Source organism: Alligator mississippiensis, chromosome 2 (genome assembly GCF_030867095.1).
Source record: "Alligator mississippiensis isolate rAllMis1 chromosome 2, rAllMis1, whole genome shotgun sequence".
In the NCBI taxonomy this organism is placed as follows: Eukaryota; Metazoa; Chordata; order Crocodylia; family Alligatoridae; genus Alligator; species Alligator mississippiensis.
The window spans coordinates 176,364,259-176,390,874 of record NC_081825.1 but is presented as its reverse complement, the minus strand read 5'-3'; the positions used below and the strand labels follow the sequence as shown (position 1 = coordinate 176,390,874).

General features: G+C 52.5%; 1 protein-coding gene across 2 annotated transcripts; it reads left to right on the top strand.

Annotated features, from left to right (window-relative positions):
- Positions 1 to 16,871: 16,871 nt before the first annotated feature.
- ACY3 (aminoacylase 3) lies at positions 16,872 to 22,364 on the top strand. 2 transcript variants are annotated; one of them, XM_019496787.2, is made up of 7 exons: positions 16,872 to 16,980; positions 18,739 to 18,979; positions 19,476 to 19,671; positions 19,778 to 19,871; positions 20,672 to 20,779; positions 21,221 to 21,350; positions 22,113 to 22,200. In XM_019496787.2, exons 2-6 carry the CDS (start codon positions 18,747 to 18,749, stop codon positions 21,343 to 21,345), a joined length of 756 nt encoding a protein of 251 aa, XP_019352332.1. In that variant the 5' UTR covers positions 16,872 to 16,980; positions 18,739 to 18,746; the 3' UTR covers positions 21,346 to 21,350; positions 22,113 to 22,200. The 2 variants fall into 2 exon arrangements, with proteins under 2 accessions (XP_019352332.1, XP_014462779.1); XM_014607293.3 differs by having other exon boundaries at positions 16,873 to 16,980; positions 21,221 to 21,330; positions 22,113 to 22,364.
- Positions 22,365 to 26,616: the final 4,252 nt, after the last annotated feature.

Below are 26,616 nucleotides of genomic sequence, written 5' to 3'. Positions count from 1 at the left end.
TGTCAGACCAACCTGGTGGCCTTCTATGACCAGGTCACAAAATCCTTAGACGCAGGGGTAGCAGTGGGCATAGTCTTTCTGGACTTTAGGAAGGCCTTCGACACTGTCTCTCACCCCATTCTCATTAAAAAATTAGGCAACTGTGGTGTCAATGCCTACACAGTCAGATGGGTCACTAACTGGCTGGAGGGCTGCACCCAGAGAGTGGTGGTGGACAGGTCATTTTTGACCTGGAGGGATGTGGGCAGTGGGGTTCCCCAGAGCTCGGTCCTCTGACCTGCGCTGTTCAACGTCTTCATCAGTGACTTGGGCGAGGGGGTAAAAAGCACCCTCTTCAAATTTGCTGATGACACTAAGATGTGAGGGGGAGTGGGCATGCTAGAAGGGAGGAATAGGCTGAAATTGGACCTAGACAGGTTACAGGGATGGGAAGGTGAGAACAGGATGGGTTTCAACACTGCCAAGTGCAAGGTGCTTCACCTGAGGAGGAAGAACCAGCAGCATACCTACAGGCTGGGGAACTCCCTTCTTGTCAGTGCAGAGGCAGAAAAGGTTCTTGGAGTCATTACTGATGCCAAAATGAACATGGGCCAACAGTGCAGGTATGCAGTCAGGAAGGCCAACCACACCTTGTCATGCATCCACAGATGCATCTCAAGCAGGTCCAAGGAGGTGATCCTCCCCCACTGTGTGACACTGGTCAGGCCGCAGTTGGAGTACTGTGTCCAGTTCTGGGCACTGCACTTCAGGAGGGATGTGGACAGCATTGAGAGGGTCCAGAGGAGGGCCACTCATGTGATCAGGGGGCAGCAGGGCAGGCCCTATGAGGAGAGGCTAAGGGACCTGAACCTATTCAGCCTCCACAAGAGAAGGCTGAGGGGGATCTAGTGGCCTGTTACAAACTAGTCAGAGGGGACCAGCAGGCATTGGGGGAGTCCCTGTTCCCCCGAGCACTACCAGGAGTGACTAGAAATAATGGTCACAAGCTGGCAGGGGGTAGATTCAGGCTAGATATCAGGAGGCGCTACTTCACTGTCAGGGTGGCTAGGATCTGGAACCAACTTCCAAGAGAAGTGGTGCTGGCTCCTACCCTGGGGGTCTTTAAGAGGAGGTTAGACGAACACCTTGCTGGGGTCGTTTGACCCCAGTACTTTTTCCTGCCATGGCAGGGGGTTGGACTTGATGATCTGCTCAGGTCCCTACCGACCCTATCAAATATGAAACTATGAAACAACAGAGAAACGGATCTGTCCCCTGGGTAAAAGAAGTCATATGAACTGGGTCACAAATCCAGTACCTTCTGCTTGTAAAGTAGACATGATCACTGCTACTCTATGGACCCAAGGTTGGCAAAAGCTTTGCTTGCTCACCCTGGGGGACCAGCAAGAAGCATGTTTAGGGTTACAGCAGAGACTCCCTGAGGGTGACTGCGCCCAAAAGCTTGCTAAGAACTTTTTCCAACTACTCAGTTGGTCTAATAAAAGATATCACATCTACCCAAAGAACCTTGTCTGTTTAGGGTTAAGCTTTCAGGCTGAGTGAGGGCAGGGACTGCAGACAGGGAGGCTCAGGAATGGTTGGAATGGAAATGCTTCTTCTTAAAGGAGAAGTTTTTGGATTTTATTTTTTTTTTAATTGCAGCAGCTTCGGCCCCAAACACTCCCCTCTCCCTCTCTCTCACCCATGTGCCTGGAAGGGTGCTTACAATTCAGTTTTCATGTTCCCTCTCAGCCAGCTCCATGGGCTGGTTCCACATCCTGTTTCCAGCAGCTGCAGCGCCTGGTGGTTCAGTGTCGGGGGAAAGGTCCCAGGGAGAGCCCAGAGGGATTCAGCCAAATCTGATATAAGAGATTTACTACCGTGGAAGGATCAATGCCACATCTTGGAGGAAGGGTGGGAGCAAGGCTGAGTAGAGGAGGAAGAGGCAGCACTGAGAAGGGGTGAGGGAGGCTCTGGCCACAAGGAGAAAAACAACAGAAGGAGCCAGGTATGACACCTTCCCCCAAGGTACTCCAAGAGTGTGGTGTTGTCTACAGGAGGAGGGGGAACAAAGACCAGAAGGGCAAGAAAGACATCTGGGTGTGTACAGAAGTTGCCATTTAAAGCACTTTATTGCCAGAACTTGCCAGAAGTGCGCTGCTTTATAGCACTTTAAAAATGGGCACCGCACCTTCAATTAAGCCATGTTAAATGAGGTATTACATTTGAAACACTGCATTTTACAGCACTTTAGCAACCTATATCACTTTAAATAACTTCTGTACGCTGGTCAAATTTCTGGTGATTCCTTCAGTATCCCATGGGCTTTGTGGGTGACCCACATGTTTTTAGTGGGCTAGGCCCACGGGTCTTTTTAATCAAATAGGCCATGGGCTTTGTGAGCCTGGTTAGTGCTCCCCAGCACCACCAGGGGTAGGCAGGGAGCACTAGCCAAACCTGCAAAAGCCATTGCTCCCACCTGCTGACTGACACAGCAATGATCAGGCCAGATGGCACTGGGGGGTGGCAGGGGAGAGAAGGGAGAACGCATCCCGGTTCTTCAACCAGAGGGGCTGGCTCTGGGCTGGGGGCCCCCAGGCCCTTGTGGAGCTCCTGTCACCCCAGAAGGCCAGTGGGGGCCCAGAGGGGCTTGCAGCCAGGGAAGGCTCTGTGCTGGGCAGCACTGTGGGAAAGGGGTTGGTTCAGTTCTGTGCAGCCTAGGTGGGAGGGGGGCATTGGCACCAGCTCCATGCCATCCTGCCCAGCTGGGGACCCTCTCCCTCATGGCACAGCAGAGTTGGAAAGGGCCTCTGTGGTCCTGGATGAGTCAGGGAAGTGTGGTGGCTTGGCATATGTGGGGCAGGAGGAACTCATCAAACACCTAAAGACCACAAAGCCCCTGAGCAGCCACAGCTGGGAGCCTGGCATGGTGCCCGGTGCCTAGGCACTGCCTTGGGATTGCAGGGCTGGAATGGCACCTCTTTCTCCACAACCCCTGTACCCCACTTCTGCCAGCCCCTTTTCCCTCTCCGTGCCCCTGCTGGTGGCTTTCACTGCACCCACGCTCAGCAGAGGGAATTCCAGTGGGTGCGATCCCCTGGGTTCCAGGAGCAGGGAAAGGGCTGCAATGGGTTAAAGCTGCCAGGGTTCCCCAGAGCCTGCTCAGAGATCCTTCTCTCATGGGAAGCCCCATGCCATCACTGCCAGAGCTGTCGTGCCACGCAACCACTGGAGGTGGCAAGAGAGCTTCACAACCACCCCTCCCTGCCCTGCCCTCTTGCCCTTGGTGACTGCATTGCACATTGCCCAGCTCCCAGTTCCCTTTTTGCCCTGCCTGCTTGTGGGATGTGGGCAGGGAGAGGGAGAGGTCTCCAGCAAGGCCTGGCCAGTCCAGCTGTGCCCTGCTGTCACCCCCAGGCACCAGGACCTGCAGGCCAAGGTGTCAGTGCTGCACTTTAGCAGGGCTGTAGTATAGCAGAAAGCCCCCTTTTCCTCTTGCCTGCATTTGCTCTCCCCTCTTTGAATATGTTTTTCCTCTTTTACCTTTTCTTCCTTCCTCTTTCTTTCACTTTAAGATAAGGAATTGTGTTTTAAAATTTGTGTGTGTGCATTTTGTATCTCCCCTTGTATTTTGGTATTTTTATCTATTTGTGTGCCACGGCATTACTTTTGTAGCTTATATTTTATACTCCTCATCTTTCAACTTTCAACTAAATGTGTTTAGTAACAATGTTAACAAGGGCAGGAGTCAAACTGCCGCTCCCCTGTATCAGGCCGGAGACCCTGTAAGAGTGAGTGAATCAGTGATTGAATGTGTAACACAGTAGCAGGCAGCAATTAACACCTAGGGAAACCGCAGATCAACCAAGGGAAGAAATCAATAGGAGACAATGTAACAACCGGGAAATCTCTAAACATCACTGTTCAAGGGCTAGAAGCCCTGGTTTGAGTTAATCAACGCTGGGGACCAACTTTTGGGATGAATATCTCCAGGTCGACTGCTCCCAGAGCCCTATTCAAAATTCATCAACGGACTCCCAAACCTGCACGTACATGCGGACGACCCCTGGGGCTGACAGATGCCATCCAGTAGCCACTGAGGGGAAAGTCCCATGAGGGTCAACGACCCCTGGATTGGGCAAACCTGAAAAGTGGGGAGTCACCAAAGTCTGCCAAGGACAGATAAAAAGCAGTGAAAGTGACCCTCAGCAGTGCCCTCTTGATCTCCAACTTGACCAGCACCCGACCTGTCCAGCCAGAAGGACCAGCCGGCGACCTCCTTCTGGAGGATAACACCATGCTGAAAGAAGCCTCGACTGGCCATCAACAGCAAACTCCAGTGCCTGTGGGATAGGTATACCTGACTCTTGTAGCTTGCTACTGTGTGTGTGTGCATGTGTGTGTGTGGGGGGGGGACCAGCCCCAAGGTTTATGATTTAACTTCATTACAGTGCTTCAATCCACCTAATAAACCAGAATTTTAAGGATCCCGAGTTGGACATTTGTAGCCAACAGTAGCAGCATGGCAGCAGCATGGCAGGGCCCCATCCCAGGGCCTGGGCATCCTGACTCTTACTGGGAGTCCTACTGCTGGAGAGGGCTGCACCCTGGCCTGGCATGTACCCTGGCCAGGAGGCAGCCTATTCCAGGGTGCTATGCAAGGGGTATATACCAGTAAAACCATACAAATAGTCTTGAGTGTTGTGGTGAGCTTAAGGACTCATAATGAGGCAGTGGCTTCTGGTCATTCTCATCTCCATCATTCTGAGGGATGGATCTGACTTTTCCACAGGCGGGGTTTTGGAAGGGTATAGGATACTGAAGTGGAAAAGTGGGGAGAGGAAGTTAGAGAGAGAGAAAAAAGAAATGCCTAGCGTAATTCCCAGTGTCCAGCCCTTTAAATCAGTCTTCATGGCCGGACATGCATAATTACAATACTGAGACCTATATAGGATTTATGCATAGAGGAAGAAACACATGTACAAGAGCGGGGTAAGAGGGTGGCGCAGGGCTTGGGAGGTGGGAAATTGAGTGGCAGCAGGAGGAGTGAGTGTGGGGGGAGCCCTCGAGGGCCTGTGGTCTTGTTAGGATCAGAAGGGGAGATAAGCCAGGTGTCTGGGCTCCCCAGGGAGGAGAAAACACTGGGCAGATATCCCCTTTTTTGGGGCAAGCAGGCAGATCCCCCATTAGCATTCTTAAAGATAGGTCAGGGTGTGGCTGGCTGCCTGCCTCTCTCATGTTGCAAGTAGCTGACAATTGATGAAATTCGCTCCCCTGGTTTGGCCTGAGACATATAACCCTGCAAGCCAGGGCAAGCAGGTAGATGCCCGTTCTGAGTCCCTGAGGTGAGCCAGCTGTACACTTGAAGCTTGCCTGGAGCCAGACCCACACACTGTCAGGGACAAGACTTCATGAGCACTGGAACATGGTGGGGTGCTGCTCGGGTTGGTTGGGCATGTCTTCCCGTATACCTCCTGGCCTGAGCCCAAGACCAAGGAGTCCTCTGAGGTTACTGACATCAAAACCCAGGAACAGAGTACCGGGCACCTCTGCTGCAGCTCACAGGAGCTCCCTCCACCACGGACATCGACCCTGTGTCCTGAGGACTCATGCCCAGAGCAAGCAAGCCCAACACCCTGGAAGGGTACATGTCTTCCCAGGTCTGCATGCCAATGATTAGGAATAAGGGCCACATTTGAAATGCAGCGCTTCAGGAGAGAAGGGCAAGGGGGAGTGAAAGAGGGAGCTGGGGGGCACCCACTGCCAATACAAGCAAGCCCCCTCAGACTCAGCTTGCCCACCCCCACAATCTCATTCTGCCCTACCACCTCACTCTCTGACTAGCAAGTCATGCTGATCTGCCATTCCCCCTCCCCACAACACACACTTCTGGGTGGTTATAAGGCTTATAAGCCCAACTCAAAAATGATTATATACACAGGGCCCTTACTCCTAATTGCAGCCACGTGGATCTGTGTTCTTCCCTTTTCTTTTTTTTTTTGGAAAAATATATTTCTATATACAGGTTTCCCTTGCTTTATGCAAGTTCTATATGTGCGAAATTGCTCTTATGCGATGACCCTTTTTATACCAAAAATTCTTTATATGCGAGGTAAATTCACTCTTATGTGATCAGTGTGATGGAAGCCCACAGACAGCTGCTTTGTGTGGTGCACTGTGGGAGTGACACGCACCAAAATATAGTCTCCTGTGTGGATCTTTTTTTTTTTGTAAAAATATCTATCTATCTATCTATCTATCTATCTATCTATCTATCTATCTATAAGGTTATATATATCTACACTCCAAGTATCATTCCACAAAGAAAACCTTAACCCCTAACAAAAACTGCACCCGCACAGCCCACACAAGGGCCCACTGGCCACCTGACCCGTTACAATATCCACCTCGTGCACTACACACATAGACAACCTCTGGTCTCTCAGACCAGGCAACCCTTTCCTTTAACCCCCCCCAGCAGGGTCACGTACTCAGTTCACCTGTTGTCCATGTCACTGTCACCCCCAGTCCGGCTGGAGGACCTGCTGCTGCTGTTGCTGTCCTCAGCTCTACTTGTCTCTTCCTCTTCCTCACTGTCACTGCCCACTTCTCCACTAGGGGAAGTTGGAAGGTCCTGTGCCACGTGTCTTCGTGCCAGGTGGCTTTGGCCACATCCTCTCCATCCTCTGCTACCGACTTCTAATAGTAGGTCTGGAGTCCACTCAGTGCCATTTTCACACACCCTACTACCTCTACATCCGTGTGCCTGTACAACAGGAGGTTCCTGGCCTTCCACAGGGCGCTCCTGATGCAGGACACAAACTGGTCGAAACGGGGCAACAGGTTCTGTTGTCTGCAACGTGTTTCTGTAGCTGCCATCCCCATTATGATGGTGCCCTGTGCTTGTGTGTACTGTCTGCTGTTGTTGAGTACCAAAATTGCCTTGGAAAAGTGATAGAAATGGGTCTGGGGGTCCGTACAGTCAAGGTCTTGGAACGTATCCCTATTTGTTACATTGTAAAGTGGGTTCCTTTTATGTGAATTTGAGTTATGCATTGTTTTCTAGGAACATATGTATAGCACAAAACGAGGGAAACCTGTCTATATTAGAGGTGCAGTGATACACCAGTCCCATATCAGTTCAGCATCGATATAAGAAAAATTGACAGTATTGGCAATGGGCTTTTTTTGGCTGATGTGGCCAAAAAATGCCCCATGCATGCGCACAGCTGCAGCGCAGCATGCAGGCAACCAGGAGTGCAGCCCAGCAGTGTGGATAGCAGTCGGGTCAGGCTGATAAGTCTGTTGTGAGGAAAGGGGTATGGGGTGGGGTGGGGTGGGGAGGGGGAGAGGCACATCAAGGCCCTAGGGTGAGGGAGGGAGTGGGACTGGGGGTGTGGCTGGGGCTGGGCAGGGTCAGGCGCTGCACAGCTGGGATGGGGTGCAAGACTGAGCTGCCAATGGCTTGTTCAGGGAGTGCGCAGCAGGGGGGGTGGCTCCCGCCACTGCCCACACCCCAGGACAGCATGTGGGGGCGTATGTGCCCCCGGATCTGTGTGCAGGGGGAGGGTGGGCTACTGCTGTGGCCTGGGACTGGGGGGCTTGCCAGGCTCTTCCCAGCAGGGGTGTTGGACCAGGGCTGCACTCAGGGCAGACGGCAGCAGCGCTGAGAGGGGAGCTTGGTGGGGCTACAGAGAATTTTGGGGTGGCTGCAGCACCCTCCCTCCCCCCCGTAGTTCCCTCCCAGCACCGCAGCTGCCTGCCCCAAGCGCAGCCTGACCCAGCCCCCTGCCAGGAAGAGCCCGACACCGCCCTGGTCCCAACCTGCAGCAGCAGCCTGCCTCACCCCACATGCAGATCCAGGGGCGTACACCCCCTGTGCCCTCCTGGGGTGTGTGCAGGGCAAGAGCCACCCCTTCCCACACCCCCCAGATGAGCCACGGCTCCGGCCTGCACTCTGCCCCGGGTTGTGCAGTGCCTGCCCCAGCCCCACTCCCTCCCTCATTGCACAGGCCTCGATCTGTTCCCCCAAACCTGTTCCCTCCCCCCTCGCCACTCCCCCCACAGCAGACTTACCAGCTGGACACTGCTGTCCAAGCTGCCCAGCTGCATATCGGAATCAGATTGGTATCAGCCAATATGGCTCGTTAAAAATCGGCCATCATTATCAGCCCAAAAATTCTCTTATAGGTGCACCCCTACTATATATAGTTATATATATACAACATCTAACATGGAGCTGTGTTCATTGGAGTGAAAGGGGGAGCGTGAGCAGAGTGGAGAGAGCTGGTGTGTACTTGTACTTGCACATGCGCAGAACAGCCTGGCTGATAGATTAACAACAAAATTAGGGTAGAGGGAAGCATCCTCTGCCCCCGCCCTCATCAGCGCTTCCTGCTCCACCCATGTACCCTGGGATCTCTCCCCATCTGCCCCTAACAAGAGCACAGGGCTTCGAGCGCCCCCCACAACACTCCCCCCACTGTAATCTCCCTTGTCCCAACCCCTCCACCCTCTCTTCCACCCCCGTACAAACATGTCTTTCCCATGCATATATTACATTATATAACATTACATTACTTGTCTCAGTATTGAAAATTACGTATACCAGGCCATGAAGACTGATTTAAACTGATGGCCGCTGGAAAATAATACTAGCATTTCTTTCTGTCAGTGCCTTCTGACTCCATTTCACCACTGAACCACATTCTCAACACATCACAGCCCTGCTCAGTGTTCCCCACCCTGGCTGGTAACAGCTTTCCTGCCCTGAGAGCCTGGGCTGGACTTTGACCCCAGCCGAGCTGAGAGCCTAGAGGGAGCCGAGTGAGGAGGCTCACCTGGGAACAAGCTTTTTGTCATGAACATTTCTCCTTGCACAAATGACTTTGGGCCAAGACATTTTCTGGCTCCACAAGCAAACAGGACAAGCAAACCAAGAATCCTCCTCCCGCCCCGGTCTTCCCTCCTCCTCCAAACTGGAAGAATCTTCAGTTTCCAGTGAGAGCTGCTTTCAGAAACGATCCCCCAGAATCCTCAGGCACACATTTTAAAAGGAAAGTCTTTCTCTTATTATTTTTTCCTAAATAAATTACTTGTTTGCAAATCAGCACCTCTGGCAGGTGTCAGGCCAGATCAGGTGACATTCTCCTGAGCCCTGGTAAAGTCACCTGCTAGAGCCTAGGATAGATAAGTTTAAAATAAATAATTTGTCAGACCTTTCCTTCGTGAGTCTGGCTAGTTCAGTTGGTAAAAAAAAACCAACAGGGTGTTAATGTGAAGTTCCATGTTCAAGCTTCTGCTGAGGTAGAGGCTGTGTTTTTAGACCCATTTGACTAAAGCTTGCTAAGTCCCAAACACTTGACTTCCCAGCTCTCCCACTGGTATGGAAGGAAGGATAATTGCCTCTTCCATTTCCAGCTGGCAGAGAATCTCTTGGGGAGCAGCTGAAAAGTTTGTGACCTGTCTCCCAGTCTCTGCAGACCCGGTCCCTCCCTTGGCTGAAACAGGAGCTCTGTACTGAGAAGCCAAATTCTTCTGAACATACTTGTTTAGTTTTACATTTCTTTCCAGGGTAAACTTCATAACTTGCCTTAGATATCATTGGTTCAGTTCAAGCAATAAAAGTGCAAGTGGGGGCATATGGGGTTGGGATGAGGATTTTCACCTCCCTTTTATATTTACTCAATTTTTCACCAGTGACAGTTTTTTTTTTAAACAAAAGAAAAGTGATGTTTCCAATTTCCATTCAGTTGTTGTGGCCTCTATTCACTCCTGATCTAATCTCCTTCCCTGCAGAGATCCTGGCTCTGAGAAGTGTTCATGCCATCCTTCTCCACTATAAAAGAAGACACTCCAACTTCTAGTGGTAAAGCACACTAGTAGATTTGGTTCTGTAGTGCAGTGGTTTTCACTTCTGCTTTATGTGTAGAATATTCTGGGTTCAAGCCCTAGAGCAACAGGACAGCCTACATCTGGAAGTCCATTATTCCTTGTTACTCCCAGTAGTGCTTGGGGGAACAGGGACTCTCCCAATGCCTGCTGGTCCCCCTTAGCCAATTTATAGATGGCCAGATCCCTTCTCAGCTTTCTCTTGTGGAGGCTGAACAGGTTCAGGTCCCTTAGCCTCTCCTCGTACGGCCTGCCCTGCTGCCCCCTGATCATGCAAGTGGCCCTCCTTTGGGCCCCCTCAATGCTGGCCACATCCCTCCTGAAGTGCATCCTCCAGAACTGGACGCAGTACTCCAACTGCAGCCTGACCAGTGTTGCATAGAGGGGGAGGATCACCTCCTTGGCCCTGCTTGTGATGCATCTGTGGATGCATGACAAGGTGTGGTTGACCTTCCTGACCACATCCTCATATTGGCGGCCCATGTTCATCTTGGAATCGATAATGACTCCAAGATCCTTTTCTGCCTCTGTGCTGGCAAGAGGGGAGTTCCCCAGCCTGTAGGTATGCTGCTGGTTCTTCCTCCCCAGGTACAGTACGTTGCACTTGGCAGTGTTGAAACCCATCCTGTTCCCATCCACCCACCCCTGTAACCTGTCTCAGTCTGATTGCAGCCTATTCCTTCCTTCTAGCATGCCCACTTCTCCTCACATCTTAGTGTCATCCGCGAATTTGAACAAGGTGCTTTTCACCCCCTCATCCAAGTCGCTGATGAAGATGTTGAACAGTGCAGGCCTGAGGACCAAGCCCTGGGGAACCCCACTGCCCACATCCCTCCAGGTCGAAAATGACCCATCCACCACCACTCTCTGGGTGCAGCCCTCCAGCCAGTTAGTGACCCATCTGACTGTAGGCATTGACATCACAGCTGCCTAATTTTTTAATGAGAATGGGGTGAGAGACAGTGTTCGAAAGCCTTCCTAAAGTCCAGAAAAACTATGTCTACTGCATCCAAGGATTTTGTGACCTGGTCGTAGAAGGCAACCAGGTTGGTCTGACAGGACCTGCCTCTAATGAATCCATGTTGATTGCCCCTAAGCATAATCTCCCCTGTTGGTCCCTCTCAGATGTGCTCCTGGATAATTTTCTCAAAGAGCTTTCCCAGGACCAAGATGAGACTAACGGGCCTATAGTTCCCTGGGTCCTCCTTCCTCCCCTTTTTTGAAAATGGGGACCACATTGGCCCTTTTCTAGTCCTCCGGCACCTCGCCAGAACACCACAAGTGCTCGTAAACCTGTGCCAGGGGTCCTGCAATGACCTCTGTCAATTCCCTCAGCACTCTGGGGTGGAGATCGTCAGGACCTGCTGATTTGAACATGTCCAGTCCCACCAGAAGTTTCCTGACTAGGTCCTCACTGAGCCTGGGCCTGGCTGCGCCTCCCCTGGGTCTATCCAGGATCCCGGTGGGGGCAGTGACCCGGTCTCTGCTCAGAAAAATGGAGGCAAAGAATTTGTTAAAGAGGTTAGCTTTGTCGTTTGGTGCAACAACCAGATTTCCAAGAGTGTCCTGCTGAGGCCCCACATTACCTGGTACCTTCTTTTTACCCCCTATGTATTTCATAGATTTCATAGACATTAGGGCTGGAAGGGACCTCGGAAGATCATCGAGTCCAGCCCCTTGCCCAAGGGGGTAATAGGATCCCAGTAAGATAAGCATCCAATTTACTCTTGAAGGCGTTCAATGTAGGTGCTTGAACCACCTCCGATGGCAGGCTATTCCAGACCTTTTGGGCTTGGACAGTAAAGAAATTCTTTCTTATGTCCAGCCTGAAATGGTCTTGCAGTAGTTTATAACCGTTCGAACTTGTCATCCCTTGGGAGGGTCTGGTAAACAATTGTTCCCCCAGACCACCCTGATAAACTTATAGGTGGCCATCAGATTGCCCCAAGCCTGCGCTTTTCCAGGCTAAAGAACCCCATGGCTCTCAGCCTGTCGTCATAAGGTCTGTTTTCCTGACCTCTGATCATGTGCGTGGCTCTTCTCTGGACTCTCTCCAGCTTCTCCACATCCTTTTTGAATTGTGGAGCCTAAAACTGGATGCAGTACTCCAGCTGCGGCCTCAACAAGGCTGAGTACAAGGGGAGAATGACGTCCTGGGATTTGCTTGAGAAGCATCTATGGATGCAAGCCAGCATTTTGCTTGCTTTACTAGCTGCAGCATCATACTGAAGGCTTATATTCATCTTGTGGTCAATCACGACCCCCAAGTCCCTTTCATCCATAGTGCTAGCCAGCGTACCACTGCCGAGCTTATAAGCATGCTACAGGTTTTTCTTCCCAAGGTGGAGAACCTTGCATTTTTCAGTGTTAAATACCATCAGGTTCTCATGCGCCCATTTCCTGAGCCTGTCAAGGTCAGCCTGGATTGCCCTCCTGTCCTCAGGTGTGGATGCTTTACCCCAGAGTTTGGTGTCATCGGCAAACTTGGCCAGCCCGCATCTGACTCCAATGTCCACATCATTAACAAAGATGTTCAACAATACAGGTCCAAGGACAGAGCCCTGGGGGACCCCACTGGTCACAGGGCACCATGACGATTGACTTCCATCAACCACCACCCTCTGAGTCCAACCACGGAGCCAAATCCCCAGCCAGTGGATCGTGGTGGACCCGAGGCCACAGTTGGCCAGTCCTGCCAAGACATGATCATGGGATACCAGATCAAAGACTTTTTTTAAGTCAAGATATATGACATTAATCTCCTCTCCCTTGTCCAGGTGATAGGTAGGTCACCTGGTCGTAAAAGGAAATAAGATTGGTCAAGCAAGACCTACCCACAGTAGACCCATGCTGGCTATCCCTCAAGATGTTGCTGTCAGCCAGTCCGTTAAGAATGGCCTCTTTAATAATCTTTTCTAAGACCTTGCCCAAGATAGAGGTCAGGCTTAAAAAAGGACTTCTTGTTATCCTTGATCCAGGTCTCTAGTCCCAGTTCCGTCTCCACCTTATCCTTCCTAACAGCCTCCCTACAGGATTGAGCAGTGGAGGTATAGTCCTCCTTGGTGATGGCCCCTCCCTTCCATTGGGTGTATGCCTCCTGGTGAAAGCTTTGAACTCCAGGTCTAATAGGCTTGGTTTTATGTGGCTTTGAACAACACTCTGGTTGGAAGCTCAAGTTCCACCTATGTCCTGTCCCACGTAGCAGCCAATAGTCCAACGTCCTGTCTCCAGCACTGTCTGCTCCAGGTGCCTCACAGTCAGGTATAAGCTGCTGGTGAGGAGTTAAAAATATTAACTCTTTTAAATTTTTACAAATTCCAATACCTTCTGCTCACTAAAAGGTCAATACACTATCCATTACAGCACAGAGTAGCCTGGCCCCTTGGGCAATCAGCCAACTGTACTTAAAGTGCTTTGCACTGGCGCTCAGTCCCATAACTGTTTGAGTGAGAGATACAGAGGATCAAGCCACCAAAGTGCCTAAGAATCTTTTTTTTTGTAAAAATATGTGTGTATGTGTATAGATATATACTCTCTCTCTCTCTCTCTCTCTCTCTCTCTCTCTCTCTCACACACACACACACACACACACACACACACAGAAGTTATATATATATATAGAAGTTATATATATATACACCTTCTAGCAACCTTTTCTTCATATACCTTAACTCACAAAACAAAAGCCATAAACCCATTACAATACATGCAGCCATGGATCTGCACTCCCATACACCCACCAGCAGGCCACACAAACCTGATTATACGGTCCCTTAGTCCACACTCTGGTTACAGGGTTTAAAATCTCAGTTCATTCTCTGTCACTGTCACTCTTGCTAGAGAATCTGCTGCTGCTGTCCTCATTGCTGTCTCCTGGTCTGGTTTCCGCATCACCCTCTTCTACTTTTGAGTGGAAAGGATGGAGAACAAACAGTTTGTTCCAGCAGTGGGCTTCAGACCTACATGGGCATCTAGCCATTCACATGAAGGCAACACCTTCAACATGCAACCAGTTTTATGTGTTTCATGCTTTCTCCATGTCAAGGTTTGTCCCTCTTCAACCTGTAGTGAGTGTCACACTCCTGGAGTACCTTGTGGGGAGCCATCAGACTAGGCTGGTCCTGTTCTCCTCCTGGCCAGAGCCTCCCACAGCTCTTCTCAGTGATGCTTCTTCCTCCTTCTCCTCCTCTCAGCTTTGCTCACTGCCTTCACCTCTGTCTGCAAGGGGTCAATCAAGTGTCACTTGCTCTATCTACCCAACACTTCCCCAGAGGTCTGCCTGCTTACAACCCTCCACTGCCTTGAGGGCCTAGGGCTGGACTCACACCCTACCAGTGGCCATGCCCTGAAGGTGAGGAGCCAGGACCAACTCTTTGTGTCAGTGCCTGTACTAGAAATCCCAGCAAACATCAGCCCATGGTTTTTCATTGGGGGTGGGGGGCACTGAGGTAGATGGTGTGTGCCCTTTGATTCCTCTGCTGAGGGCTGCAAAAGGGGCGGGTGTCACACAGATACTGCCTGTCCCAGCCACTAGGAAAGCTCCCAGGCTCAGACTGTTTGACACAGTAGCATAACTAGGGTTGGACAAGCAGGCATCAGGCAAAGTTATGACGTACAAGAGCTCTTGTGTCTTTAAACCAGTTAGTCCAGGGGTACTCACCCCACCCTGCAGGGCCAGATCTGGCTGCCAAAGTCATGTCATCCAGCCTGCGGGGCTCCCTATGAGTCCAAAGAGTTGGCAGTGGGGGAGCAGTTGCCTCTCTCTTGCTGCCAAATGTCTGGGCCCATGGGGAGCCCTGTATAAGGATAGCATGGTCCTGAGCACTAGATTGGGGCCTGGGGGTGGCCTGGGGCTGGATGGGGATGGTGCAGTGTTCCTAGGCCCAATCCTGTATTAATATACACATGTAGATGCACTCACTATGGACTTAGAAAAAGCCTGAGCTATGAATAATAGGTGCTTAATGCTGGTATATTTAAATGCTGCTGCTTAATAAACTTGCATTTAAATCACAAGCAGTGGCCTGGAAAGTAGAGTAAAAGTCTATTTATCAAGCCACTAATATTAAAGCCAAGAACATGTAACAGCTTTTTGGAAAAAGCATGAAACAGCCACTAAAAGTAACAACCAATGTTTTGCCATTTTATAACAACTGATTTGTACATAGTCAGCTAGAATCCTTCTGATATAATAATGTGACTTTGTTCACCTGTTGTCAGCCTTGGCCACCTTCAAGAGACTTTATGCTAAGTTACTGAAATGTGGCTGGAGCAGGCCACAATGCCTGTTTCAGAGTAGACCTTTGCGAGACATTACAACTGCGCCTCGTCAGCCAAAGTAAAAGAAACAGGAAACATGGGCAAACAGATTTCCCAGGTGGTGAGAGAGAGTGAGAGAGAGGAAGTCCTCTTTCGCAAAAAAATTATAATCGCTAAAACTTGTAATTGTTCCTTAATACGTGTGTAGCTTGCAAAAGAGTCCTGACCACAGACAAGGCTGTAGACTTGTCCCTCTAAAGACTAAATGGTATTGGACTTTGGTGACAGACTCATCTCTTGCTTGGGGTGGGAAGGGTCCCAGCAAATCCAGGAGGGGGAGGGATGGATGGAACTCAAAGTTTGGGGCAAAAAACAGCACATCCCTGCTCCAGTGGCTCCCCCCTGGAACGGGGGAAAAGTAATACAGCCCTGGGGTGAGCTGCTCTGCCAGGAAGCCAGACCAACAAGAGTGAGAGCTCCTCTACCAGGGCAGCTGAGTGTTGGAAGCATGGGCGACTGGTGCCTCCTGAGTCTGGGGGGGCACCAGTGGGGCACGACAGGGGGCGGGGGTGGTGGGGGGGAAGCAGCCAGTTGCTAAGCGCAAAAGTGCCATCACTTCTACATGTGGCATGGCGACAGTGACTTCCGCCACTGACGTCCCACCGTTGGACCCAATTTCAGGGTGGGCACTGGCACTTTCAGTGTCCCCCTACCAGCCAGAGCGCTCTCTGTCAGGGGGGGGCACCAGTGCTTTCTGGGGGGGGCATGTGCCACCCCTGGTGCATCGCCTATGGTTGGAAGCATTGGACTTAAGCTCCTTGGATGCACATCTGCATGGATACAAGCTGCACCTCTAGTAAGCTCTGCTAAAATCTCTGAATCTCCTGCCTTGAGCAACATACTTTCTCTACTCAAGACCAGTGTCTGAGAGAGTCAGGAGGGGCCTGAAGATTGCCCCCCCCCCCCCCCCCCCCCCCCCACCCCCCCCCCCCAATCACACAGGTCACTGCCAGCCCTGGGGAAACACTCACTCATATCCCAAGGGTCAAGAGTTAAAAATTAAACACAGTCTCACTTTGTGCTTCTGATCTTCAGGCACTTCTCACAGCTGGGGCCTGGTAGGGTGGGTGTTATGATTAGAGCCAGAGAACTTAATCAGTAGCCTCTGTCAGCCAGCCATCCAGCCAACCTAGCACTTTATCTGCATGCCTGAGGGGTAGGCAGGGCTGGGTCCTTCTCTGCCTGCCTCAGCCATACCTCCTTTTTCCCCCTAACAAGGTGAAGGGGGTGCCCTGAAAACACCAGCTTGCTGAGGGGAAGAAGCAGCTTTGCAGCGCACAACCGATCCAGGGATGTCCTGCCCCCAAGTACTACTAAGGCTGGGTAGGAAGAGTCTGGCCCTCTGTCACAGGGGCAGGAGATCTCCCCAGGAGGAGGAGGAACAGTGATGGGAAGCATCAAGACCATGTCCCAGTTCCCTGCTCAGCTCATACAGATGGGCCCACTAGGGGCAAGCTCGTCTTGTGCCCTGAGCCATCTCATCACGCCAGGTCTCTCCTTCCTTCTCAGGATTCCAGCATGACTGGAGCAGGCTGAGCTATGGGGCCGATAGAGTTGGGCTGTTCTGCTGAACTTTCCCCCAGGACTCAGGGGCCAGGGGCAGCAGGGAGGGAAGGAGAGTTGTGTGCAACCACGTGACAGTGCAGTCACCAGACCTGTCTGTACAAGGTTCGTTCTCAACTCCTCCCTCTCAACTTCCCATGCACCGTCAGTACACTCCACTTCATACGCCCTTGGCCTCTGCTCCTGCCTGGACCTCTGCAAGCCTCTTCCTATTCCCTTAGCAGGAAGGTAAGAGGGGTTCCCCAGCAAAGGCCTGAAATGATGCTGACCTTCCTCCCAGATGCCCCTAGGAGGATGAGGAAGGTTGCAACCCCTCACTCCTCCATCCCCTGGGACGTGGCCTGCTCTCCTGCACCATCCAACTTCTCACTGCTCCTGCTAAACAGGTGGGGAGGGAGGCTGGGATCACTATGCTGCTTTATCCGCATGGGGGAGAAGATCTCTGCGTCTATTTGCTCAAGAGTGCACTAGGTAGGGTGGAGAGAGGATGGCTGGAGGGGAACAACCCAGTCTCAGATGGCCCAGGTAATAGGAAGCTAAACTGTACCAGCTTCATCCTCAGCGAAAGAGGGTGAGTTATCAGGCATCTGCTCCCATTGAATCCAGTGTAAGAGTGTACAAATAGGCAGTAGCCACAGGGCAGCTGATATGTGTGGTGAATCCTCACCCCGTTTCAATGAGTCCCGAAGCCGCACCAACCGTTGGGGCATCTTTGATGTAGCAATAACTTTCCTCCATTCTTCCCTGTCTTTTGCAATCCCTGTATAGCCCATTTAACCCATGGTAAATTGTTAGTGTCCCTACGTGCCTAGGGTATGTTGCAGGACTGATACACCTCCTGAGTCTGAAAAGTGTTCAGAGGACAAAGCAGCCTCCCAAGCCTTTCACCAACAACACCTTCCCTACAGAGATGAGCAAGGGGATGTGCTACCCCTCCAGCCCGTGATCTCAGGGGCAAGTGAAGGAAGAGTGAGATCAGGAAAGCAAGCTCGTCCTACCCTCCTGCCCCTCTGTGAAGGTGCTGGGCTGTGAATCCTATGTTGAGGAAGTCCCTGGCCATCTGACTTGTCTATCTATAGTATCTTCTTTTGGGGTGTGGTGGCAGAGGCATGCTAGGGTCTTACTATGGGTCCTAAGGCAGGCATTCAAGGCCTACTCTGTACTCATGCCAGAGGCTGCCCCCAGTCAACCCAGCTGTGCATGGGCACCTGCTCATTCAGGGTGGGTGGGCAAAGGCAGGCGAGTCTGCTACTGGCCAAAGCCCTCCCTTGTGTCCCTCTAGATACAGGATTGGAGGTATCTCCACTGCACCAGCCCCGTGAGCTGCAGGGTGTGTGGGGCCCTCTGACATCAGAGCAGTCTCCCAGCCATTTCAGAAATGAATGGGCAAAGGAGTGAATGTGGCAGGGTGAACTGGATGGTGAACTCACTGGGCACTTCTACATAAGACAGTTACTGTAGAGTAGACTAATTAGCTCCACAGTGAATGTCTCAGCATCTACATGTGCTGGGGTTTTAGGCTGGAGTAAAATATTAAACTCCACAGCACAGTAGTACTTACATTTACTAGTACTACCCTGCTGTGGAGTTTAATATTTTACTCCAGCCTAATAATGTGCACCAATGCACATTTTCTACTCTGCAGCAACACAGATGTAGACCCTGACTCAGCTGGCTGGGGCACAAGGGTGCTTCAATGCAGGGAATGCCTGCTGGCTAGTCCCACACTGAAGCACCTTGTGCCCCAGCCAGCCCCTCTGCAGCATGTTGAGCTGAGTCAGAGCAGCCTCAGGCTGGCAGGCTAACCTCCCAGGCCCCCTACCAGTCAGAGCTGCTCCAACTGGGCTCAGTGTGCTGCAGTCCCAAGTGGCACCCAGAAGCAATAAACTCCAGAGCTATAAGCACCAGAGTTTATTGTGTTGCACTAATATGCACATGTGGACCCACCCACTGATGTCCACCTGCCCCTGCTTCTCTTCCCCGCAGCCGCATGCATGGCTGCCCTGCAGCGCCTTCAGCCCGTGAGCCATGTGGCTGTGAGCGGAGGCACCCACGGCAATGAGATGTCAGGCATTTACCTGGTCAAGCACTGGCTACGGGAGCCCTCAGCGCTGCAGCGGGACAGCTTCTCAGCCACACCCTTCCTGGCCAACCCACTTGCCATCGAGCGGTGCGTGCGCTACGTGGGGAGGGACCTGAACCGCACCTTCACCAAGCAGTTCCTCAAGTAAGTGAGCCCAGGGCAAAGCTCTGCATGGGGATGGGGGAGCTATCCCAGCATGCATCACTGCAGTGTTACCTGGGGCCTGGGGATGGAGGGAGATATCCCAGCATGCTACCAGGAATATGAGAATGAGCAAGCTATCCCAGCATGCACCACCCTGCAGTGCTGCTGGGGGAGCATGAGAATAAGTGAGCTATCCCAGCATGCACTGCTCTGCAGGACTACCTGGGACATAATATAAACTATTCCAGAATGTATCAAACTGAGGCAGTCCTAAGGGGTTTGGGAAGCTCTCCACAAACCTGTAGTGCTCCCCAAAATGGATGGAAACCCCCAAATCCCCTCCATGAAATGGGGCCTCTGAGCCCCTGATGGGTGCACTGTCATGCTACTCTCCCAGGGGACCCTGCCCCCAGGAGATTCCTCACTGACATCCCACCAGGCAAGGGGGTCCCCAGGCCCATGTGTGGCTTTGACCCTCCCTGTCCCCATGTCCCAGCTCCAAGGCGGCATGGGATGAACCCTATGAAGTGCAGCGCGCCCGCGAGATCAACCAGCTCTACGGCCCCAAGGGCTCAGCCCAGGCCTTTGACTTCCTGTTCGAGCTGCACAACACCACAGCCAATGTGGGGGCCTGCCTGATTGCCAGCGTCCAGGACAACCTGCTGCCCATGCACTTGTGCCACTTCATCCAGGTGGGCCCAGCCTTCCCAGGGCCCCCGTACCCGCTCCTGCCAGGGCAGGCCAAGACTCCCTCTCCTAACAGCTGCTGTCTCTGATTTCTCTCTCTCCTGTCCCCAGACCCACTGCACGCTGGGGCATTACCCCATCCTCCTGTACAATCTGCCAGACCAGGAGGCCTACTCCATCAGTTCAGTGGCCAAGCATGGGCTAGGTAGGGCGCAGCTCCACCTGGGGATGGGCAGGACCTGTCTAGCCCTGTAAGGTGGGCATTTGGGGGGGCTGGGCAGCAGGGCCTGGGAGCCAGACCCCTCCCAAATACACACCATCTCCTCAGCCTCCTATGCCCAGCATCTCCCAAGAAACTCCCCAAGCACCCGACCACTGAAACCTTAGGCCACCAATTATCCAACTCCCAACCCCTGCCCAGCCCACCATGTGCCAGAACCCAAGCCCTACCCCCTCTCCTTTCCCCAGCCCCCAAATTCCACCTCTTCTCACCTCACATGCCCCCCATGCCCAGCTCCCTTGCTTTTACCCATGATTCCAAGATCTCATCTCTGCTGCACCCATTCACCCACCCTCCTCCTTGTCATCTATGCACCCAGCCCACCCATTCCCCCTCCCCACTGCAGCCCCTCCCCCAAAGTGACAGGGGCATGCGCTGCCCAGGAGATATCTTCATGGGGCACAGTGCCATGGTATGTACATGTGGGAAAGGGGGCTAGCATTGTCCCCTAGCAGCTGTGCCATAGCAGCTCACAGAGCTGATCTGTGGGCTTGGCACATGTCTCTGGAGGCTGTGGCCTGGGCTTGGGCTTCAGGCCCCACCTGGTCTTCACATGTATTACCTCTCTGCTGCTGGGGTGCACCAGGGAGGGGATATCAGGGTCCCCTGGGTGTCGCTGATTTCAAGCACACCTGAGGGCTGTCAGCTCTGCTCTGCCTTGGGAAGGAAGCTGGCAAATGATGCTGCAGCCATGCCACAATCAGGTCCCTGCATCCTCCCTACAGCATTTGAGCTGGGGCCACAGCCCCAGGGAGTGCTGAGAGCTGACCTGCTCACTCAGATGGGAGCCCTCGTGGCCTGTGCCCTGGATTTCATTGACCTCTTTAACAAAGGTGAGCAGTTGCATCATGTCCCTTTTCATAGCAGGTCCAAGTGAGCAGATGCTATCCTGCTCCACAGCCAGCCAGCAGGAGACAGGGTGAGGTATCCAGCTATGCCTCCCTTGGCCGTGGTTCCCATGTGTGCCATGAGCTGTCCCATTATGCATCACGCTGGGTAAGGGAGGTGACCAAGCCCATCATGCCTTCTTTGCAGCAGCTCCCATGGTTGCTGTGAGATATCCCACCATGCACTGCTTTGCAGTGGTTCCCATGGGTGCCATCAATGATCCCACCATCCCTTGCTTTGGAATGGTTCCCCTGCATGAAGCAAGGCCTTCCCCTATGTCCGTCCTGTGGGAGAGCACTCTCCAGACCAGCTAGCAGGGCCTGGCAGGAGCAGTTGGTGGTTAAGGAAGCCTCCATGAGATCTGAGCCCTCTGTCCTTTGCCCCAGGTACGACCTTCCCTGCCTTTGAGACGGAAGCCTACAGGTTCATCGGGAGTGTGGATTATCCCCGCCACCCTGATGGGGAGCTCTGTGCCTCAGTGCACTCCAAGCTGCAGGTGGGAACAGCATGAGGAAGGTGGGGTATCTCTGCCCTTCACGGCCCTTCTCTGGTGGAGGGAGGGTCCTGGCTGCCAGGCCAGCAAGAGACAGATAGCAGAGCCAGAGCTTGACTGTGTGGGCCTGGTTCTGCCTGGGCATAGCAGGAGGAGGCTGCTTGAAGCCACTTCAGTGCTCCCAGGTAATGGCTCCAGCTCCTTGAGTTGTGCTTGCCTTGGTCTCTAGGAGGCAAGCAACAGCCAGCTGCTAGGCACAGCCCTGACAGCTCCACCTGCATCAGCATCTGTGCTGGGTGCTGGGAGCAGGGTCTCACACCTGGGATGTAACAGGCAGGGGGCCCACAGCCCAGGGAGGACCCTGGTTATGCATTCAAGCAGCAGAAAGAGGCCATAGAGTGAGTGGGAACCAATCCAGCTCTGCCCTCAGAGGTGCCAGCATAATGCCAGAGTTAGCTAGCATCGTGGGAGAGCAAGAGTCAGCAGCCTTCATGCAGACATGGGGACACATCTCCCACGAGGGCAGGGCCCTGGTGCTTCTGGGTCTGCAGTTTTGGTTCCACAGCTGGATAGCCACGGCAACTGCAGGATGCTGCCATGGCAGCCACAGTCATTTTTAGGGGGGTCCCTCTTCTCAGGCCCATCTGTCAAGTGTCTGCTCTCAAGGAGTTCACAGGGGGTGCCGGCTGCCCCCCGCTGGGGTGCTGTGGGGTGTGAAGAGCTGGGTGTCAGGGGCAGCTCCGGTTATGCCAGTCCCAGCCTCTCCCTCCCTGTCCCTCCTCCAGGACAAGGATTTCCTCCCCCTGAGGCCCGGGGATCCCATCTTCCAGACCTTCAGTGGGGAGGAGATCCTGTACCAGGGCCATGCCACCATCTACCCCGTCTTCATCAACGAGGCAGCCTACTACGAGAAAAAGATTGCCTTCAACAAGACGGAGAAGTGCAGCCTTTCCATCCCTGCCCTGCAGAGGGAGTGAGGAGAGGGGCAGAGGAGATGGCAGAGCAGAGGGGAATAAACAGAGATGGGCTGGACTGGACCCATTGTGCCTGCCAGGGGCATGACCAAGAGGGCCTGGGCCAGGTTGGGGTTGCAGGGAAGGGGCAGGCAGCTCTGGGACCCAGCGTGCCAGAGTCTGACCCAGCACAAGGACTGAATCCTCTTCCCATCCATGCACCCAGCACAGCCCGGCTCCTGCCGTAAGACCTCCCGTCTTGTCCCAAGATGTCTAATCCAGCTCTGCCTTTGGCATGGCCTGGTTTTCTGGGCTAAGTGGCAGAGCTCAGTGTATCTGGGACCAGACATGGAGCAACTGGGTTGGGACAAGGGAATGGCTGGCACTGAGCTGTCCCAGTCCAAGCCCTGAGTTTACTGCCCCTGTAGCCATCAGAGAAGGTGGCACAGGCTGGGATGCCCAAGGGATGCCCTTGCAGAGGCCACTATCCTGCCACTGCAGGATGTCCTGCTGTTCCCCTGGGGGTACAGGGAAAGCCCCAGTCCCAGAGGTGGATGGGTAAACCTGTAATGAGAAACAGCCACTAGGGGGTGGCAGAGACCCATGCAGCATTGACTTGGGGGCCCTGGGGCAGCTCATGCTCACTGTGCTGCAGCCCCTGGACTGCATTGGTGCCAGTCACCCCTAGAGGGCAAGGCCCATGCTGCCATCCCCTCCCCTGTCCCCAGGCCAGGCAGTGACCTGCTCTGGGACCACATCAGAGCAGGAAGGAGGAGGATAGGTTCTCCGAAGCTGGATCAAAGTGAGAGTGCTGGCAGCTGGCATGAGCACCCTCTGCTTCAGAGGAAGGCCTGAGAGCCCCAGGGCAGGAGACAAGGATGCTCCTCCCCACACCACAGCTGAGCTGGTCCCCAACATTAAGAGGGGTGGAGGCCTGAAGATGGAAGGTTTCTGTCCCTTCCTGGGGACAGGTTTCTGTCCCTTCCTGGCCTGGGCTCACTGGGGCTGTGCTCTCAGATGTGCCTCCAAGGAGCCAGGTTGGCTGCGGGGCAGGGGCACTGTCGGGGGCTACCTGACCCCAGGACAGTCCTGTGGTGCCAGGTGATGTAGGGCTAAGTCTCTCCCTATCCCTGCACTGAGGATAGGAAGGGGGCAGCAGCAGCTGGCACAGCACCGTGGTCACAGGACAGCACACCCCCCAAGTCCATGGGTAGTGTCTGGAGCTCCTGCAAGTGGCTCTGCATGGAGCTGCTGTGGCACTGTGTGCGCGCCCCCTGCTCACTCGCTGTGTACGACCTCCTGACCGAGAAGCAGCAGAGCTGCATCCTCACTGCATCATAGCCCGCTCACCACAGCATGCCCAGGAACACACCCTGCACTGCTCCTGCTCCTGCTCCCAGCTACATCAGTGCCGGCCTGGGAGGCAGCATGGTGGGGTTTCCGGAGAAGGTGTTTCCCTTATTACAGAGGCAGGAAGGCAGTGGCTGAAAGTCCTATTCCCGCTTTCTCTTTCCTTGGAGACTCCCTTTTAGAAATTAAACATATTTCTTTCACCAATGTCCCTCCCTCCCATGCCAAGAGGCCTGGGGCTCCCCCTGCCCTCCTAGTGGCAGCATCACACAGGCCCACGAGCAGATGCAAATGGTGTGGTGCAACATTGCATATAACACAATATTCATTTTTCTCCTGGTAAAAAGAAACTAGAAGCTTCACTAATATGCTAGGGGCCTAGGGCTGTATTATGCAGCTTAAGATCAAAACAAAAATTAATATAACTTTATTGAAATGTGTGCTAGTTTGCTAGGTTATCTATTAAGTTTAGAAAACCGAACAAACTAGAAAAGAGATATTGTCATATTAGTCCTGTAGTCATTATAGTTAAATGTATGTCTCATATTCAGATTCCTAAAACAAAATGTAGCCTTCTTGAGGATCTTGATAGTGCATCCCACACTTCACTGTCAATCATTTCCATGCTTGAGTTAATGTTCACCTGAGTTAAGGTTATTATCACACCAGAGTTAAAAATTTTAACTAGAACTGAAAACAGCCTGCAGGGTTGTGAAACAGAAGAGATATTACTAGGAATGGCTAATAGACAGCAAAACTACAGAAGAAAGGCTACCTTGATTAATGGAATATCTAGACCATTAAAATGAGAAACGGGTCATTAGCACCTGCACTTAGCAAGAATCAGGTACATAATAATGTGCCATGAGATCAATCGTCTCCCTTAGCACTGTTTGAACAGAAATGCTAATGCCGTCCCAGGCACTTGGCCTGAAACAGGAATCAAAGTGGGGGCAGGAGGAGGGGGGGGGCACACCACTATACATGGTACCCCACCTGGATCCGCCCTTGCCTGGGTCTGGATACATTCATGTGTAAGCCATGTCATTGACACTCTGACACTGATCCCGGAGTAAGCTGGTCAGATTGTAAGCTGGACAGTCCCTTTGTCCAGGGACCTCTCAGCCACCATGCCCATACCTCAGCCCCAGCTTGGGCCCTAGAAGGGCCCCTAGCCAGCACTGTACCTAGACTCCAGGCGACCCAGGGCAAACTTTTAGCAAAACTTGCTGCTGGGCACCCTGAAAAAAACTAACCTAGGAGGCAGCAAGCAACAGCACCACCTAGTGGGTCAGTATGGTGCTGTAGGGATCCCATTTCATCGCAGAGCTCAACTACAATTTTCCAGACTTCTGCAGAAAGAACAATACAGCCAAACATAAAATGTCAAGCTGGTTCCTAACTCATGTGGAGGACAACTTTCTCTTCCAGAAAGTGGAGGATACAATTAGGGGATCCTGTATCTAAGGGGTGTCCAACCTTTTTGAATGTGGGGCCGGATCATGAACTTGTTATCACCCAGTAGGCCAGCAAGCCATATTCAAAGACCTCACAGGAAGGGGTATCACATCATCCCCCGAAACGAAAATATAGTGTTTACTTCCGTTTCCCATTGCAGCACCTCAGCCTCAGAAAACAGCTTGGAGGGCCGCACGGCGGCCCACGGGCCGCATGTTGGACAAACCTGCTCTATCTTGAATCTTGACCTGACCAACAGGAGAGAACTGGTGGAGGATGTGAAGGTGATGGGTACTTATTTGGGAGGAATTCCAGACAGAATTCCAGATCCTGATAAAGGGAAAGCATGAGGTCAGCAAAATTGGGATGCTGATTTCAAAAAGGTGGATTTTGTCTGCCTCAGATTGCTAATAGGCATGGTGTCATCGGAGGATAGACTGAAGGATAAAGGTGCTCAGGAGGACTTGGGAGCTTCTAAAGGGCACAGTATTGGAAGCCCAACAAGAAACTGTCCTGACAGTGGTAGCACAAGAAGAATGGCAAGAGACCAACATGGCTGCACAAGGAGCTTCTAGGATGCCTCATATACAAAAGGAAAGCATGCCAGCAATGGAAGAAGGGCCAGGTCACCAGGGCACATACCAGAAAATAGCAAGAACCTACAGAGACAAAATTCATAGTTTCATAGTTTTCATAGACATTAGGGTTGGAAGGGATCTCAGAAGATCATCAAGTCCAGCCCCCCACCCCAGGGGCAGGAAGTCAGCAAGGGTCAAAGGATCCCAGCAAGATAGGCATCCAAACATTTCTTGAAAGAGTCCAGAGTAGGTGCTTGCACCACCTCTGGAGGGAGTCTATTCCAGGCCTTGGGGGCTCAAACAGTAAAGAAGTTTTTCCTTATGTCCAGCCTAAAATGGTCTTGCAGGAGTTTGTGACCATTTGAACTTGTCATCCTTTGGGTCGTTCTGGTGAACAGGCGTTCCCCCAGATCCTGATGCACACCCCTGATGTACTTATAGGCAGCCACCAGGTCCCCTCTGAGCCTGCGCTTTTCCAGGGTGAAGAGTCCCATGGCTCTCAGCCTCTCATCATAAGGCCTATTTTCTTGCCCTCTGATCATGCACATGGCTCTCCTCTGGACTCTGTCAAGCTTTTCCACATCCTTTTTAAACTGTGGAGCCCAGAATTGGATGCAGTACTCCAGCTGCAGCCTCTCCAAGGCTGAGCACAGCGTGAGGATGATATCCTGAGATTTGCTTGAGAAGCATCTGTGGATGCAAGCCAGAGTTTTGTTTGCTTTACCAGCTGCAACATCGCATTGGTGGCTCGTGTTCATCTTGTGGTCAATCATGACCCCCAAGTCCCTTTTGGCTGTGGTGCTAGCGAGCGCAGCACTGCCAAGCCTATAAGCATGCTATGGTTTTTTTTTTCCCCGAGGTGGAGTACCTTGCATTTTTCTGTATTGAATGTCTTCAAGTTTTTATCCACCCACTTTCTAAGCCTGTCAAGGTCAGCCTGGATCACCAGC